This window comes from Gigantopelta aegis, chromosome 4 (assembly GCF_016097555.1).
Source record: "Gigantopelta aegis isolate Gae_Host chromosome 4, Gae_host_genome, whole genome shotgun sequence".
NCBI classification, from domain to species: domain Eukaryota; kingdom Metazoa; phylum Mollusca; class Gastropoda; order Neomphalida; family Peltospiridae; genus Gigantopelta; species Gigantopelta aegis.
Window position 1 is genome coordinate 18,722,341 of NC_054702.1, and position 18,784 is coordinate 18,741,124.

General features: G+C 35.9%; 2 protein-coding genes across 3 annotated transcripts in view; one reads left to right on the forward strand and one right to left on the reverse strand.

The window, feature by feature from the left end:
• LOC121369637 (breast cancer metastasis-suppressor 1-like protein) overlaps positions 1 to 5,063 on the reverse strand; it is a 17,769-nt gene extending 12,706 nt beyond the window's left edge. For both annotated transcript variants that reach the window (XM_041494672.1, XM_041494671.1), the window contains exons 1-3: positions 4,826 to 5,063; positions 3,203 to 3,293; positions 966 to 1,093 (exon numbers count right to left, since the gene is read on the reverse strand). In XM_041494672.1, coding sequence (XP_041350606.1) covers positions 966 to 1,093; positions 3,203 to 3,293; positions 4,826 to 4,967 — 361 coding nt within the window. In that variant the 5' untranslated portion in view covers positions 4,968 to 5,063. The remainder of the gene's footprint in view (positions 1 to 965; positions 1,094 to 3,202; positions 3,294 to 4,825) is intronic.
• Positions 5,064 to 5,132: 69 nt separating this feature from the next.
• LOC121369638 (adenylyltransferase and sulfurtransferase MOCS3-like) lies at positions 5,133 to 18,466 on the forward strand. The gene is made up of 12 exons (XM_041494673.1): positions 5,133 to 5,257; positions 6,473 to 6,629; positions 7,517 to 7,609; positions 8,931 to 9,051; positions 9,657 to 9,731; positions 10,219 to 10,336; positions 11,848 to 11,956; positions 14,362 to 14,424; positions 15,347 to 15,510; positions 16,030 to 16,077; positions 17,044 to 17,143; positions 17,927 to 18,466. Exons 1-12 carry the CDS (start codon positions 5,156 to 5,158, stop codon positions 18,166 to 18,168), a joined length of 1,392 nt encoding a protein of 463 aa, XP_041350607.1. The 5' UTR covers positions 5,133 to 5,155; the 3' UTR covers positions 18,169 to 18,466.
• The last annotated feature ends 318 nt before the right edge of the window (positions 18,467 to 18,784 follow it).

An 18,784-nucleotide genomic window follows, 5' to 3' on the forward strand; every position in this document is an offset into this window, starting at 1 on the left:
ATTTCATGTAAATAAACGCTTGGAAAGTCAAGCGAAATACGCGAAAAGACATACGAAAGCTAACAAAAAGAAAGGTGAAAAACATTTCACCCAAACACAATACAAAACCAAAGGTCTTATAAAAAAGTTGACTCCAAAACAGAGCCAAGCAAAAGGACGTCCAGACCCTTTAGCGAAGAGAAAAAGAAGGAAGTTACAGTCATGTGACCGGAACTAGAGAGCAGTATGCAGTAGAAGAATTTAGGCCATCCCATTGGTTGTTGGGATGTTCGGACCAGACCACTTGCGTGAGGGGGAGGTGCCCTTGTTTGAGGACAGGTAATGTCTAAAGAAATAATAAGTGGATCAAAGACATTGTATAATTGTCTCAATATTTAAAAAAAAGTATTTCAGTAGTTGTGTGAGTGTGCCCTATACAGTACACCACATCCTCACAATTATTTCAAAATATTGGGTCAAAGTGTTTACAAATATGGCATCATTCCTTGAAATTAGTTTTAACACACACATGAAAGTAAAGATACTGTGTATTTGATGAGCTAATGATATGCTTAAGTAATTAATGAAATTAGCCAATATACAAAAAACAAATCTTAAATGAAGTTAATGTTTAGTTCACGCATTAGGACATCTGCTAAGTAGGTTGAAAGCCTTAAAAATATATCTCATAGGTGTTTGGTACCAAGTTCCCCAAAACACCATGTACAATTCAATGACCATTAACTATGGGCTACTCTTATTTGATTATCAGCAAGAGATCATTCGTATGCATGCACCATCCCACAGACAGGATAGCAAACACCATAACCTTTATTATACCAGGTGTGGAGTACTGGCTGGAGCAGGAAATAGCCAAACGGGCCCATCGATGGGGACTGATCCCAGACCGACTGTGCATCATGCAAGTGCTTTACCACTGGCTATGTCCCACCCCATTGTATTAATAAATGTGTAACATCATAAACCTGAAACTTCTGTACGTGTCCTCATATTTTCCTGTAGTTGTGCGAGTGGATTTAAGTATTCTGAAGCCTTCCCAGCAATGACCTCCTTCAACTTCGCTTCCATTTGACACACACGTTCAGCATACAAACTGAAAATAACAATAATTTGGTATTATATTAATATGTTAGCAGGGTTCTCATTCTTCCAAAAATATTGAGTCCATGGACTCATGACCTTATATTTTGAGAGTCCATTAGGAATGTAGGAGAGTCCACATTTGAAGATGAATTGATATATCCAATAAAATATCATGTGAATTGTATAATAACTGACAACACAAAAAATATTGACATTTAAATGGTTTTATGTCGTAATAAAAAGTACATGAACATGAATACATTTTTTTTATTATTAAATTATGATAAAATATAAAACAAATACCAGGTAACTCATATATATTCAACTAATAATGCAAAAAAAGCAAAATATTGCGAAAGAATTTTCTGTTTGGCGAAAAAATTTGCGAAAGATTTTTTTTTTTATCGCGATTTTTAGAATCAAACATTTTTAACCAGTTTTGTTCAGCTGATCCGCCTCACGGTGTGAATAAACGCTATTTGTATGTCCACGTGGCCAGTCTACTATTCAGTAGTGTACTACCAGCTGCTTGTCGTAAAGCTAGAAAACGCAATTAAATAAAATGAAATACTGTTTAAAACATGTTGCATTTTTTATATTAAATGTTTGATTAATAGCGACAACAAGTTTTACTTTTTATTAGTCATGTTTTGTCGTACCGGTTAATGTTGTAAATCTGGGTCACATTGAATTCATTTCCACGAAGTGCGTGCATTGATGAGGGCGGCTTTTTGGAGTGACCAACTGATTGTACCAATTAACACTAATTTCCAAGAATGTTTATGAATGTTGCCGATTTACTTTACAGTAAATTTAGATGTTTTAAAAAAAAAATTGTATTGAAGTTAAATAAAAATAAAAATATACTGCCTCCGCTGGGATGCACGTGTATGCAATATGGTGCGTCCCATCCTTGATCGCTGCGTCAGGGAGTCCTGGGTCAGTGAGAACCCTGTGTTAGTAACTCTACCTTACACAAATAAACAATTTCTACTAAAAGCTGATGCATACATAAGCGAAACATCACAGCTACAGGCCATGAAACCGGCATCATAACTTCAGTGAAAGAAATGTTTTATTTAACGACACACTCAACACATTTTATTTACGGTTATATGGCATCAGACGTATGGATAAGGACCACACAGATTTTGAGAGGAAACCCGCTGTCGCCACTACATGGGCTACTCTTTCTGATTAGCAGCAAGGGATCTTTTATTTGCGCTTCCCACAGGCAGGATAGCACAAACCATGGCCTTTGTTGAACCAGTTATGGATCACTGGTCGGTGCAAGGGGTTTACACCTACCCATTGAGCCTTGCGGAGCACTCACTCAGGGTTTGGAGTCGGTATCTGGATAAAAAATCCAATGCCTCGACTGGGATCCAAACCCAGTACCTACCAGCCTGTAGACCGATGGCCTAACCACGACGCCACCGAGGCCGGTCATAACTTCAGTGTTGCTGTGGCTTATAATTAAAATTCTGTTCCACACAAAAGCAACAGTGCTTCCATGGTGTGATGTTTTGACTGGCCACCCAAAAGAGGACAAGGTTTATTCCATTCCACATTCATTTTATGGTGTGACTTGGGTCTCATACATCAAGCTACACCACAAATTCTTGTTGCTCTGCCGTTGCACAGACTGTGGCCTAGATGTCTATACCAGGTTTTACATATTAGTTATTACAAATGTGCAACTAGGATTTTTACCACCAAAATATATTGTTTCCTTTATAAAGATGAAAATAGTCCATTTGGCAAACAGTGTGTACACTCAGTTTGAATTTATAAATGATGTAGCAAATTACCAAACAATATTAGTATCTACTATTAAAATTAATAAAGAAAATAAGAGCAATGTTCTACTTTGATAAAATGCATATACTATGTACAAGCCCATAGGAACGATATGTAAAGTGAGGGTGTACAATTTCTAGCTTGGGGTTTGGGGTACAATCAATATAAACATGTATACATGTTTGTCTTCAAGTGGAGGCCTACCCCGCCCTCCCCCCCTCCAACTTTCCACTCACCATTACTACAGACCTGATGTACAATTTATTTAAAAAAAGCATTTATCTCCAAATTAGTTTGATAAAAATACATGTACACTTACTGCTCCTTCAGCTCACTGAACTGTCGTTCCAGTTCATACATGTCGTCTAAGCATTCCATTTTCCGATTCTGGCATTCTTCTTCATCAATTTCTATACAGTAAAAAGAAAATACATTATAACACTTGTACATGAATAAAGTGAAAAAGTCAGTTTGTTTTGTTTAATGACACCACTAACTTTAGAGCACATTGTTTAATCATTGCCTATTGGGTGTCAAACACTGGTAATTCTGACAGTGTCTTACTCTTAGAGACGAAACCTGCTACATATTTCTATCAGGGGATCAGGCTAAAATAGCACCACTACAAAAATGGAACCATTTTCGTTGGCAAAAACGGAACAATTTGGCTATAACGGCACATCAATGTTTTGGTGAAAACGGAACCCCCTTTTTTTTTTTTTAAATATAGGACCGAACAGTTGAACGATTGATGCATTGTGTTAAAATTATGTCTGGTCCGAACATCCATGTTTTTTGTAAATAAGATTACAAAGTCCAAGCATTTTATTTATTTTGTTTGTTCATAAAACACAAGATAAACAATATATAAAAAGCGCCTAAATATAATAACTGTTATTGAACTTAGTAAATTACATTAGTCGGCACATATTTCAGTTGGGCTGGTCTAAACATTATATTTTAAAATAATATTAACTTTAATATATTAAACTATTTATAATTTAAAGCCTTGGAGGAAAGGTTAGCAAAGGGGTGGGCTATGCGTCCAATCTGGTGTATGTTCAAACAGGCGAGCACCCAAGATCTTTGATATGCATCATTCACAACTTGTAATGATTCCTGTTCCGTTTTAGCCATACATTTTTAAATATTTGGTGCCATTTTAGCCAACACTAGGTTCTGTTTTGTCCATCGATTTTGGTGCCGTTTTAGCCAACGCTAGGTTCCGTTTTGTCCAATTTGGTTCCGTTTTCACTTGGGGCCGTTTTGGCATGGTGCCGTTTTTCACTATAACCCTCTATTAGTAGCAAGGGATCTTTGATATGCAGCATTCCACAGACAGGATAGCACATACCACAACCTTTGATATACCAGTCCAGCGCCCTCAATAGTTTAAGAAGTAGCAGGCTACAACAGTGATGATAGCAGGGGGCAAAGCGGGGGGTCTGGCGGTAACGCTGCTTGATAAAAATTTCGATGTGAACTAATCGCATTTCAAGACAAATAAACAACTATTTTGGCACTTTTTTTTTACCATCAAGGAAAAGTAGGCGGCGGCAAAAGCTGTTTCAGGCAGCGATTTGCCGCCGGAGACCGGGTACTTTTGAGGGCTCTGCCAGTCATGGTGCTCTGTCTAGAACGAGAAATAGTCCAAATCAGCAAATGGCCCACCTACCTCTAATATTCCTCAAATAAGATAAAATAATTATTTTGTGAACATTTGAGGAACTTTTGCCCAAATCCCACTATTTACATGAAAGCAAATATGAAACTAGTTTAGAGTTGTGTCCCTTTGATTGATACATTGCAATGGAACATTTTGAATCCTAATTCCTTGACATAGAAGATGTAAGGATCAACATGAAATTTTAAAATCCGAACATAGCGTCTACATAATTAAATATTACAATAAGGAACTATTACTAATTGGATATAATACAACCTGATGAAGATTCGGCGTCATCTGATGATGCCGTGCCGGTCTCATCGTCGGAACTTTTGTCGCTGTCTGGAGTTTCGTGCTCCATGTCTTCCTCTTCCGTTAACTCATTCTCCGGCATTGCTGGTGTCTTGTCGTTAGACATTGAAATATGAAATTAAAATGTCTCATACATATGAAAAAGATAAAGATTTCGAATGAATGTACAGTAGCGAAATTGTCAACACATCTTTGGATTAAAATGCGCTTGCGCAAAGGGAATACCCACGGAATCCCGCCTCGTTATGAATGATATTTAAGGTCTCAAACCACAATATTTTTCAATATATTGCGATGGAAAATGCACGTGCTTCCGATTTTGCAGAAGAATTAGCACTGCTCAGAACAGAATTGACAAGAAAAGATGAAGAAATTAGTAGATTAAAGACACTGATAGTGTGTAGTATTTTGAAGTAGATAAATAACATTTTGTTAAATTATTATCATTCAACTTATCCAAATTATAATTTTTACAGTGGACTTCCCATGGCATCATTCTGACCAAACGAAAAAAATCCCGTGCCTTGCCAATACCCCCTCCTGAACACTGGCGTAGGAAGGGAGGGGGGAGGGGCGTGTGTGTGTGTGTGTGTGTGTGTACCCGCCCCCCGCTCCTTTTGGCACCTTCCTGCACCTTCCTACGCCCGTGCTGATCATAAACCCCTTGTCAATACCATCTTATAAATAATCAGTCCTTTGAAAATGGTACCATGTTCAATCATGTTGTGACCCAGACACTTCTTTGACTGTACATAGTAGAATACACAATTAAGCCTGCAGTAATGTCTCAATTCCACCTAAAATATTCCTTTGATACAAACCAAACTTTGTTTTGTTTAACAACACCACTATAGCACATTAATTTACTAATCATCTGCTATTGGATGTTAAGTTGACATATAGTCTTAGAGAGGAAACCTTAATTGTTCTGTTAGTAGCAAGTGATCTTTTATGCACTATTCCACTGACAGGATAGCATATACCACAGCATTTGATGTACCGTAGCAGTTGTGGTGCACTGGCTAAATCCCTGTCAAACAGATAGGAAAATAATAATCTCCTTGGACAGACCAAAAAAAGAAAAAACTTAGGTCGAAAATTTGGACATCAGGCCCCGTGCTTATAAACCTTAAAGTCTAGACTTTAATAAAGTCCAGACTTTAACGTCATGGCAACGCCATTCAAACAGCATTACGTTAAAGTTTGGACTTTATTAAAGTCTAGACTTTAAGTTTTATAAGAACGGGTCCTGAAATTACCTTTATTTTAATGTTATTATAAGAACCAAACTTTCTAAAACGCTAATGTAAATAAAGAATAGATCTTAAAACTGATGTTTAAATTGTTTATGTTAATGTTTGTGTTACATCAGGCCAGGTTTTGACAGAATCTGCATTCCAAGTCAGAGTACCATATATATATATATATATATATATATATATATATATATATATATATATATTTATGGAAAGTTTTTTATATTAAGATAATGAAAATGATAGGCAGTGGTGTCCACTCAAGTTACATATGAAACCAGACAGTTTTATCATTTGTAAGTAAGTAGGCCTAGTTATTTTTATTTGCATTATTTTATTTTTTTATTTAATGCAGTCCAGTAAACTTGGAGAACCAGTGTCTGATATCTCAGAAGTATTACTAGACCAGGCAGGTGGAGATTTTGTTGGTTCCGTTGTACACTATGTTCTTAACAATGAAGACATCGGCCGATATAGCAGACAACTCATTCTGCCAGAGATTGGGGTCAGAGGTGAGAAATCCAGAATTATCATTTTTTTTAAAGTATGATTATGTAGTATTGTTACTGTGTTAGTAGGGAAATAGTGAGACATAGCTTAATGGTGCGGTGCTTACTTGAAGCTTTATGGGTTACAGGATCAGTGTTTTCCTAAGTGGATGCATTTTTATTTAATATTTTGCTTGAACTAAAGCTATTGGTATTTACACAAGACTACAATAATCTGAAACTGTCAATATAAAAACCAAACATGTTCCATTAGATTTCCTTAGATACTGTACACACATTATGTGTTATAGCCTTAATGGTTAACGGCAATAACCCAGTAGCCAATTTCACAAAACATCGTAACTTTACATCTGCTGCTAGCAGTTATACCGGTCATACATTTACATGTTTTTGGCATGCATTTCACATAGAAAAATTACATCATTGTGAAAGATGGAGCATTTTAAGGACAAAAGAAAATGAAATAATTATATTTCAGACTATATTTGCTATATTTTTAATAGTAATAAGAGTTGTGGTTTAGTAGTAGATTTACATTTACATGCAAAACTAGGCTTACGATGTTTTGTGAAATTGGGCCCTGGTTACTAGGCAATGTAAACTATTTCTGGCTATCACTGATACATTAAATCAAATTACACGTGTTTACTGGACATATAAAACATCACTTTTTAATGAAAGTCATATTATATATGTCAGCAATGTCAGACATTCCAGAAGTACCATTAGTTAATTGTCTATTTAAAGTTTGGAGCACTTCAGACTTTGATCCGGTGATATGTTAATTGGTATAAGGCTACTTTAAGATTATTTCCAGTGTTGTGTTTAACTAGTATAGCCTAATGTATATTATTGACGTTGATGTGTTTTAAATTACTGTACTATTTCAGGTCAATTGAAGTTGAAATCAAGCAGTGTTCTTATTGTTGGAGCAGGAGGACTGGGATGTCCTGCTGCCATTTACCTCACAGCTGCTGGAATTGGTGAGAATATCTCGCATTAAGCTAGCATTTCATATGTACGGTTGTGGCAGGCTTATGAAGCATTTTGTCACGTGATGAGCCATAGGCTCTGAAGCAGGGGACATGCCCTTCTAACTTTGACGATTATGCATTGGTTAAACGGCAAATTGGTTTTGGAGGTACCTTATCTAGAACTGTTTTAAATTACTTGGTTTTCTACAGATGATGATTTTGATGACTCACTGATCATCTCACCCAAAGCTGATGAAAGACATGTAGATGTAAACATGGGTTTGGTTTACTGGAAAGAAAGAAAGAAATGTTGTATTTAATGACGTACTCAACACATTGTATTTTACGGTTATATGGTATCAGACATATGGTTATGGACCACCCAGATATTGAGAGAGGAAACCCGCTGTCACCACTTCATGGGCTACCAGTACTCTTTTCGATTAGCAGCAAGGGATCTTTTATATGCACAATCCCACAGACAGGGTAGTACATACCACAGCCTTTGATATACCAGTCGTGGTGCACTGGCTGGAATGAGAAATAGCCCAATGGGCCCACCGACGGGGATCGATCCCACATCGACAGCGCATCGAGCGAGCACTGTACCACTGGGCTACATCTCACCCCTTTGGCTTATTGGAGTGGGTATTATTGCAAAACACTGTGACACTTTATTGCAACATTTATTCTGTCATTTCATAAAATTGCCAACACTTGATACATGTATCATTAGACTAGTAAACATTCTTTGAACAGTATTCTTTAACACCTGCTGTGATGCACTAAATAACATGCAACTGCCTGCTCACATAGGCATCACAAGATGCCAGCAACTGGTAGGGGAGAGGGCAGCTATATATTAAGTCTTTAAAAATACTCCCCGACTTTTTGTTGTGTGTTCATGGTTTTAGTTTAGTGGCGTCTTTTTTATCCATTTTTCCTATAGAAAGGAGAGCTGATAGTTCATTCAACACCTGACATGATGTCATTTCCACCAGGATGACATAAAATATAGCTTTCATTTGTTAAGTAGTTGATATGTGTTGATGCTTGGGTGTGTATTTTTGGCAGCACATAATTGAACTTTATACATCATAGTTTTACTCTTTTACATGAAGATAGCAGACATTTTGAATAAATACTTTGATAATGTCAGTGATCCTGTAGTAAATCAAACATTTTAAAATACTTATTTTGTTTGTTAAATGGAAATTTGGTATAGTTAATTTTGATGAATATATTTTGAAATATTTATACTTTCTATTACAAGGGAAACTTAGTAACGTAAATTTATTTTATTTTAAAATAATTCTTCTTTCTTTTGCAGGGAAACTTGGGTTAGTGGACTTCGATGAAGTTGAAATAAACAATCTGCACAGACAGGTGCTGCACACTGAAGACCGACTGGGGGTCTCCAAGGTGATATCAGCAGCCCAGTCTTGTAAGAGGTAAACGCTAACATCTTTATACCTGTGTTTGGGTTGGATGGTGATCATTTAAATTGCTTTCATGCTTATGTTTACATTGTAGCTAAGGTTAGCATAGCATATAGTCCTGGTCATGCAGCTTGGCTAACTAGTCTATATTTGTAAAACATTAAAGTCAATGACAGGATATTCTGACACCATCATTTTGGCTACATACACAATAAATATAACATACTGGTATATCAGAGGTTGTGGTATGTGCTGTCCTGTCTGTGGGAAAGTGCATACAAAAGATCCCTTGCTGTTAATGGAAAAAAGTTCTTCTAAGACTATGAGTTGAAAATTACGAAATGTATGACATCCAATAGCTGATCATAAATAGATCAATGTGCTCTAAACAAAACAAAACTTCTTCTTTTTAATATAATATACCTGACTGTGTTTTCACTTCAAATACATTTTTTGTAAATAGTATTTTTTTAATTACAATATAATTTCAACATGATGCATGTGTGATCATCAAACAAATGCATAAATTACTTGTTTATTATTATAGTATGATTAATAGGCAAAGTGGCATCATTTGAATATTGATAACATTGTTGCTTTTTTTACTCTGTTTTCAGGTTAAACTCATCTGTGGTGTTTGTACCATACAGACTACAACTCAACAGTCAGAACGCTCTCCAGATCATCAAACAGTATCCGTACACTCACTTATTAAATTATTAAATATTTAATTTTTAATTAGAACTCGACCTTTTGAGTGGCAGGATGTAGCTCTGTGGTAGATAGCTTCACAGGTTGATTCTTATTTTAAGCAATGCTTCACAACTGGTATATCAAAGACTGTCCTGTCTAAGGAGCACAACCCCTGCAATTAAAAAAAAAGAAAAATCAAATAAAGACCACAGCAAAAAAAAAAAGTGCTGTGGAGAATTAAAACTCTGCAGCACTACTGATTGCCACGGGAATTTGCAGGGGTTGGAGCAGTGCAAATAAAAGATGCCTTAAATTGCTTCTATTTCTAGGTATAGCCTGTGTGATGTAACAGCTAGGGTTTCCTATATCACCGTATATGTGATGCTCTAAATCTAATCCGTGAATGGAAATTGACCCTGACATCCTCTTCTACCCCCCCCCCCCCCCCCCCCCCCCATTATTATGTTTGTTTTTCCTTAAAATAAGTTATGATGTTGTGCTGGATGCAACAGATAATGTGGCCACGAGATACCTGCTCAATGATGCCTGTGTCCTCACAAAGAAACCTCTCGTATCCGGCAGTGCTTTACGGTTTGAAGGGCAGGTGAGACCGTGATAATTGAAAAGATGGTCATATTATCTGTTGTAATGTACTGAGATGTAAATAAGTAATATTACTTAATTACTTATATTTTATCATTTGTATTACAAATTTTGATTATCCTATGTTATTTACTTAATGTATCCTGGACCTATCGAATTCCGTCCTATTAACAGGTATTAGCTACTGAGCGTGTTCAATCCAACAACTGGATAAATTTAACGACATCATATATATATTGTTTACCGTGTCCCATACAAAGTAAAATAATTTTTAAAAAATTGTAATTACTTACCTTTGTTGTCAACGAATGTAAAATTTCTACCAGGAAGTGAATATTTGTAAATTTTTTAACACCATCGAAATCTGTCTTATGTGAATGTCACAAATACGGAGGCAATAAGAACACAACAGATTGTCAACAAAGCAAATGTAAATGAATTATGAATATATCTACACGTTTTTGATGAATATTGGTTGTCAGCCAGCTCCACGGTGTTTGAGATTAGAAGGTTCCCCTTGTTTTTTTGTTCTTTAGAGTTAGTTTTAGATTTGATTTTTTTTTTAGATGCTTTGTAAACAGTCATGCCACTCTTAATGGCTTTTCAAGTAGTCAACACATTTTCATAAATATAGGAAAATGGTTTTCTTGTGCTAACAACTTTTATAGGTGGCTGAAAAAAGAAGAAAAATCGACTAATGTTGTTTCTCAATAACAATTGTGGATCTGACACAAATAGCCTTCCATACATCACTCATAAGAGTGTCAGTCATGTGACCTTTAACTAAATATAGACAAAACTAATGTAGACGACAGTCATTACCGATCTGTTATGTCTAGTCTCTTCGTTTATACATGTTTTAATCTATTATAACCTTTGGATATGGTTTCTGTATGCTACAATAGAATTACCGCTATTGTACAAGGGACAAACACACTTTAAAAACTTTTTCCACCCTTATTGTCTATTTTGATTGATCGAGGCGTGGTTAGTTTTGATACATATGTAGTAGAATTAAAGTTTGTGGCTTGCGCAGTGTGATTACAAAGAGTGCAGAAGTGAAATGGGACAGAATTCGATTGGGGACGGAATTCAATAGTTTAGGATATGTTGTAATCACAGCCATAAATATTATATTATAAATAATATACTTAAATTTGGATGTTATTACATATTCTTTCTTTATTGTAACAGTTGTTTTTGGTACATTCATAAAAATTATATTAAACAAAGTTGTGTAGTATTCTATACTTATTAATTATAAATATTAAGTAGATACTTGAGGTAAACATGTTTTAATGGGTTTTGTTTAATGTAAAATTGGTATTGGTAGATTTGTACCAAATTATGGTATTAAATTGAAAGTTATATTATAATTATATTCTATATTAAGTTTTAAGCAGCGGCGGAAAAACTCAAAGTTTAAATATTTGAAAAAACACATTTTTCTTTAAATATTAATTTGATATTTTGTGAAATTGTTGCTTATGCATTATGGCATTGTTTTTATAGCTAACAGTTTACAATTACCAAGGCGGACCGTGCTACCGGTGTCTGTATCCGAAACCACCTCCGCCAGAAACAGTAACAAACTGTTCTGATGGCGGGGTCCTGGGTGTTGGTACGTTGTTTTTATTTTTATTATTAATTCACCATTTATTAAAGTCACTGACCCTAGTTTTTATAGTACATACCTTTTTTGTTGTTGTTGCTTAAAATGTATTTGGACCTATTATAAACACCAGGATGACCAAAAACACACGATTTACCAAACTTGACAATTAAACACGAAGTTTAAAATACATTTGTATAATATAATTTAACAGTAAAAAGAGCAGCAATAGCCAAATATATTCTACACTGCATGATGAGTGCCAAATATTTTACTGTAACACTTTTTTCATGTTGAATAAATAAAGTACAAACTGAATTTTATAGATTGTTTTAGGTTTCAGTATTCTAGGCAGGGATAGCTCTGGCATTCGTTAATTTTGCCAGTTGCAAATTTTAAAAACAGTTGTTAAATTTTAATTGATGTTGTGTTACAAAATAACAGGGTATCTATAAAAAAATTGGGCGTTTAATAAATAATTTGGCAAAATGTTCTGCTGACCCAGAGTTAGCCCTGCTAGGTAATTATTCATTTGTTAATCTTGAAATTTTGTAACTGTAGAATGTTTTTTTTAATTCATTAAAAACTGTTCCATTATTTTCCTTTTGTCATCTGATGACTGAGATGCATTGTAACTGAAGTCTCCAGATTTAAGATTATAGGGTGGAAACATGTTTCTGCTAAGATGTTTTCTGTATATTGTCTATATATACTACTCAAAAGAATTTAAGGGTCAGACGATATTTTCGACATTATTTTCTGAATGTCAGTTATATTAGCTAGACCATAATGTCACGCATGGTATTGTTCCATTTTGACGAAAGTGGGTCTAAGCAACCCATAAATGAATTAAAATCCACTGTCATTGACACTGTCGACTAGTTCTAATGGCGAAAACATGCTTACATTCACACGTAAATTAGGGCTAAAGCGAAAGGTCTGCTAAGTGCCCATAACTTGCTTTTTCACAAAGCGCTTCATTTGCACGCTTTGCATGTGTATTCCATGTTCCCAATGCTGAATTTCTGTATAATTGGAGCTAGCGTTCGTGTATGGTGCACACTCCAAATTCGACAATGGTACGACGTCAACTGACTATCGAAGATCGAGGAAGGGCTATTGCTTGGCTTCAGGATGGCAATACGCAAAGAAATGTTGCTCTGAGACTTGGTGTCAGTCAGAGTGTCGTTGGCCGACTGTGGCAACGGTACCAAGCAACGAATTCTGTTCGAAATCGTCCACATTCGGGAAGACCCCGAAGCATTACAAATAGAGAGGACCGCTACATCACCAATATGGCTCTACATCAATGCACAACCACTGCACGCCGATTACATGACAATCTCTGGACTGCGACTGGAACTCGAGTGTCTGATCAAACCATACGCAATCGTCTGAGAGCCAATAATCTACGCTGCCGTCGCCAGGCTGTTCGACCACCACTCCTACCACGTCACAGAACGGCCAGACGTCACTGGTGCACACTTCATCTGCGGTGGCAACGTGTTCAGTGGGGTCGAGTGATGTTCACTGATGAGTCCAGGTTTAGTCTCCAGTTCAACGACGGTCGGGTTCGTGTCTACAGACGTCCTGGGGAGCGCTTCGCTGACGTTAACGTTAGACAACTTCACCGGTTCGGTGGTGGCAGCGTCATGGTGTGGGGCGGCATCTCTATCCACCACAGGACCCCCCTCTATGTGGTGGATGGCAATCTGAATGGAATCCGCTATCTGAATGAGATTATCCGGCCGTTGGTTCTCCCAGGCCTTCAGCAGATTGGCGACGGGGCAGTTCTGCAGGATGACAATGCCAGACCCCACCGCGCCAGGGTGGTAACGGACTTTCTCAGACAACAAGGTATCACCAGGATGGATTGGCCAGCATATCCGCCTGACTTGGCCCCAATAGAGCACGCCTGGGATGAATTAGGCATTAGAGTTCGGGATAACCATGCCCCTCCGGTCAACCTTCATGATCTGGGTCAACTTCTTATGGCAGAGTGGCAGGCCATTCCCCAAGAGTTCTTCAGACGTCTGATCAACAGCATGAGGCAACGATGTGTCGAGTGTATTCGCGCCAGGGGTGGATTCACACACTATTAAACGAATGTTCTAATGTGTAAAATCCATGTTTGACAACCTTCAACTTTGACAGCATGTCATGTGACTTTCTTGTATACAGTGACGTTTATTTGTGGGTTTTTGTAAATATGGAACAATAAATTAAATTGTTGGTGTAGTTTACATCATCAATCTAATACACTCTGAAACTTATTTGGTTATACATTTTTGACCCTTAAATTCTTTTGAGTAGTATAATATGTGTATTTACAATAATTAGTAAGTTTTTGGAAATGGTACAAAAAATACAAAACAAGTATTATCAGTGTTTTTATTTCTTCTTTTTCCATGCAGTTCCAGGAATCATTGGTTGTCTTGAAGCACTGGAAGCCATCAAGATTGTTGCCAACATTGGCAGTATCCTTAAAAACGTTTTGAAACATGTGACCACTTTTTATATACTGTTGATTTTGCAATTCTGTAAATAATGATTACACAAATTGTAATTTGTTTTAGGTTGTCTCCAACTTATTAGGTATTTATTATCCACCAAAAATGAATATTTCAGGAAATCGTTTATGACTGCTTGGTGGGATGGGATCTAGCCCAGTGATAAAGTGCTTGCCTAATGTTTGGTCGATTTAGGAACATCCCCAGCAATGGGTCTCATTCCAGTCAGTCAGTGCACCACAACTGGTGTAACAAAGGCAGTGGTATGTACTGTGGGATGATGCATATAACAGATCCCTTGCTGCTAATCGAAAAGAATATCCCATGGAGTCTCGACATCATGTTTCCTATTTCATTATTTGTGTGGTCCTTGACCATATGTTTGACATCATATAACCATAATGAAAAATGTGTTGAGCGAGTCAGTAACTAAAGTGTTTCTTTCTCTTTTGTTTTTACCACTCGGCTACATTTCACTCCATTACTTGAAAGACTACTCCTACTGAATGACAGTCAGTGGCATGTTCAGAAAGCTGAATACTTGCGAACAATTTGACTGGTACAATGTTTTCTATCATATCGCATTCATCTAACATTAGGCACAAAAACCAGTCAAGCTAATAACAACAATCGCTCACCGTTCCGAACATGCTTTAGGTATGTGTTATACTCTGTAAATTTATAAAGACTGAGACAGATTCTGAGAACGGAACACACTGTAGCTTTTGGTATGAGAGAGTTGTAGGCACCAACTGGGACAGGGTGAAAAAACATGGGTCCACCAAGAGGAATTGATCCCGCAGTCTATCATACTTTAGGAGCATTTTTTCACCAAATTAGATCTTGCTTCCTGATTTAATTTAATGTAAACATCCTTAACCAGTATCAGCTACTTACTTTCAACGCCTGTTGTTATTCGATGCTTTAGACTTGTCGTTCCGGACAATAAAACTACGTCCTCATCAGCCTACTTGTCTTGTTTGTGGAGACAAGCCAACCATTACTGAGCTTATCGACTACGAACAGTTTTGTGGGGCCAGAGCAACCGATAAAGTATGTGCAGTGTATCACTTATTTATAATGGATAGCTGTTATTCAATAATTATTTTATTACATAGGTCCGATAGTTAAATAGCATACTAGTATCAGTTTTCATGCCCAGAGTTAGTGCTACTTTTATCCGTATGCTGCTGCATCTAAACTGCATCATTTTTTTATATTCCTGCAGTAATATTTGAATTTGTTTCATACATTTGAATGGAATCTTGTTTTAAAATGATGGTCCAGTTTTTAAGTGGATTTTATACATATTTTTAACTTTAAATTTATTGTTAAATCAAATATATTAAATTTATTTTAAACAATCTTTGCACATTTATTTTAGATTTAGTATAATGAATTAATTGATGTATTCACATGGATCTACATTCATTGTAAATTATTAAATATGCACTGCTGTTTAGACAAGTCACACGTGACTAAGGGATAAATACCTTGCATACATTTAGTTCATTGTGTTCAAAATGAATAATCCATCTTAGTATTTAACAATTATCTTTTTATTTTTATTAGGATCGATCCAAGAACATCTTAACCAGTGATGAAAGAATATCTGTAAAGGTAGTTTATACATACATGTAGTTACCGTACCCGTCATTTCATAAGATCAATGGCGTAGTCAGCATGAGGCTGGAATTTCCTCCAATTTATTTTTATTTTTCCCATGACACCAATATTTATTTTACAGGCCTGGTTTTGCCTCAGCGTTTTTTCCTCTCTGGCGATGCCCCAGAAGCTGGTTCTATTTCATAGAACTAATTTATCATAATTTAACTTTATTTAACTTCATTAATGCTATTCTTTATTACTTAAAACAAATAAACATTGGGGCTTTTTTTTTTACCTCTAAAATATCTTTGGGTAAGGGAGGGGGAGGTTAATGTATATATTTTTAAAAAGCATCGGGACCATAATATACCTGTAATTTTAGGGTCATCTTTAGTTAGATAAAAAGGGATTTTTAAAAAAAAAAAGGTATTTTTATTTATTATCCACATAGTTCAAGATATAACCAGTATGACTCATGTGTGTCATAATGATTTCACGTGCACAGTGAATGACGTAATTTTGTGAAGTGACATCATAACTTAATGCGGCTTCCCCAGTGTAAACGATTATCAAAATGACGTCATTTCGGAAAATGACATCGTTTCGTCATTTCTTTTTAGTTACATTTGAAAGGTTTTGACATGATCTTGCTATTCACAAAAATAATATTTTGAATAATGTGGATAATAAAGAAATTATTACACTCGTGTGTGAATCGTACTTATTTTACGAAAAAACTTGTGTCAGGATTCATGTATTACCCTCGCTCTCGCTCAGATAATACAATAATTCTGACACTCGATTCGTAAAATCACAAGCTCGTATAATAATCACTATATATGGTACAGTCCTGATAAATTTATGAAAGAAATGAGATTTTTAAAATTAGTGTTTTTTTTATCACAGTAAATCAGTGGTTTATACTGGATGGGTAAGCATGTGAAGCATTGTTAATTTTCGTTTTTATTTTGATTTCAGCGTTACAAAGAAATGTTGGAGAGGAACATTCCCCATCTGTTGATTGATGTTCGGACACCAGTAGAAATGGAAATTTGTCAGTTACCTCACACAGCTATTAGTATCCTTTTACTGTTAAAGATTTAGCCGATAAATGGCTGATGGACTCACTTTATTGACAGCAGTATCTGAATCAACTAATCTAGATCAGTCTTCAGGTTTTTCTTTAAAGCATCCGTATTCAGTTTGCTATTTTAACAAGTCCCAACCAGTGCTCCATTCTTTGATTGTTTTTTCCTGTCTCAACCAGTTCTGTTCTATCCGTTGGAAAGTGCAAATAACCTTCCTGCTAATGGGGAAACGGTAGTTGGTTTCCTTTGATGACTGCAGGTCTGATACAAAATGTTTGACATCCATTAGCCAATTATTAATTAATCAATGTCCTCTATTGTTGTCATTAAACAAAACAAACTACTTTCTCTTTATAATGCTTACTCTGTAATGAATTGTGCCATTTTGTAGTGAAGATTTAATACATTTTTTCTAACAGCTCCATCACATTTATGACATCATGGTCTGACTATTGGGTCGGTCTTTCTGTTTTAATGATAATTTTATCATTTTTTAAACTGAAGTTGATCCCCGACACAGTAAATTGTTTTTTGTTTTCTTTGGGGGGGCATACTTAAACATTCATTTATACCTAAAAATAATTCTTTAATCCCATTCTCTTGAATTTTGTTGTTAGTTTACTTCATTGTATTTTAAAAAGCTGTTCTACTTCTAAATGAGGATACCATTCAGTATATTGTGAAAGTCCATGTTATCCATATAAAATGGAATATCCCAATAAATCTACTTGATCTGATCTTTGCAACTTGATCATTTTCTTTAACATAGTCATACATTCCAATGGATTCCGTAGGTAAAGAAGAAAGTGTCAACAGAATAAAGGAGGAAATAAAATCTCAGATGACAGAAGATTCACTTCCTGTTATCCTAGTGTGTCGCCGTGGCAATGATTCTCAGACTGCAGTGAGAACTCTTCAGGAGAAACTAAAAGATAGTAATATTACAGTCAAAGACATTCAGGGTGGACTGACTGCTTGGGCAAAGCAAGTGGACAACAACTTTCCTGTTTACTGATCCATTACATTGGAAGTGCATAACACCAGGATTGGCACATTGCAGTTCAGACCCAGATCAGCATGCCAAACCCCATCTGGTTTTGAACTGAATAATAATCCAGATTTAAACTGGAATTTGCTACCAAAAACAAAAATGAAGTTGCATTTACCAAATATTGGACCCCTTTTCCGTGATTTATATGGCTAAATAGTATTGTTTTGAACAGAGTAATAATCAGAATTTCAGTTGCCATTTGCCAAATACAAACTGAAAATTAATTTGCTAAATATATTTGTAAAAAATATTAATTTCAAAATTTGTGTTGAGTTTTTGGGTCAAGATATTGCATTCATTCCTGTGATCAATTCAGTTGGGAGGAGAGAAAAAATCATCTAGTTTACTAAATAGGATCGATCCTATGATCAGGCCAATGCTGGATACCTATGAGGAGAATCCTTGTTGACCGCTGTCGCCACTTCATGGGTAACTCTTTTCGATTAGCAAGGAATCTTTTATATGCACTATCCCACAGACAGGATAGTACATACCATGGCCTTTGTTTCACCAGTTGTGAAGCACTGGGTGGAAATCCTTTTTGAGTGCTACATCCTAACTTAATGATACAGAAAACAAA

Coding starts and splice junctions, on each gene's coding strand:
- LOC121369638 (XM_041494673.1), top strand. CDS start 5,156: ATGGAAAATGCACGTGCTTCCGATTTTGCAGAAGAATTAGCACTGCTC. Junction 15,511..16,029: donor GGGCCAGAGCAACCGATAAA/GTATGTGCAGTG, acceptor TATTTTTATTAG/GATCGATCCAAGAACATCTT. Junction 17,144..17,926: donor GTTACCTCACACAGCTATTA/GTATCCTTTTAC, acceptor TAACATAGTCAT/ACATTCCAATGGATTCCGTA.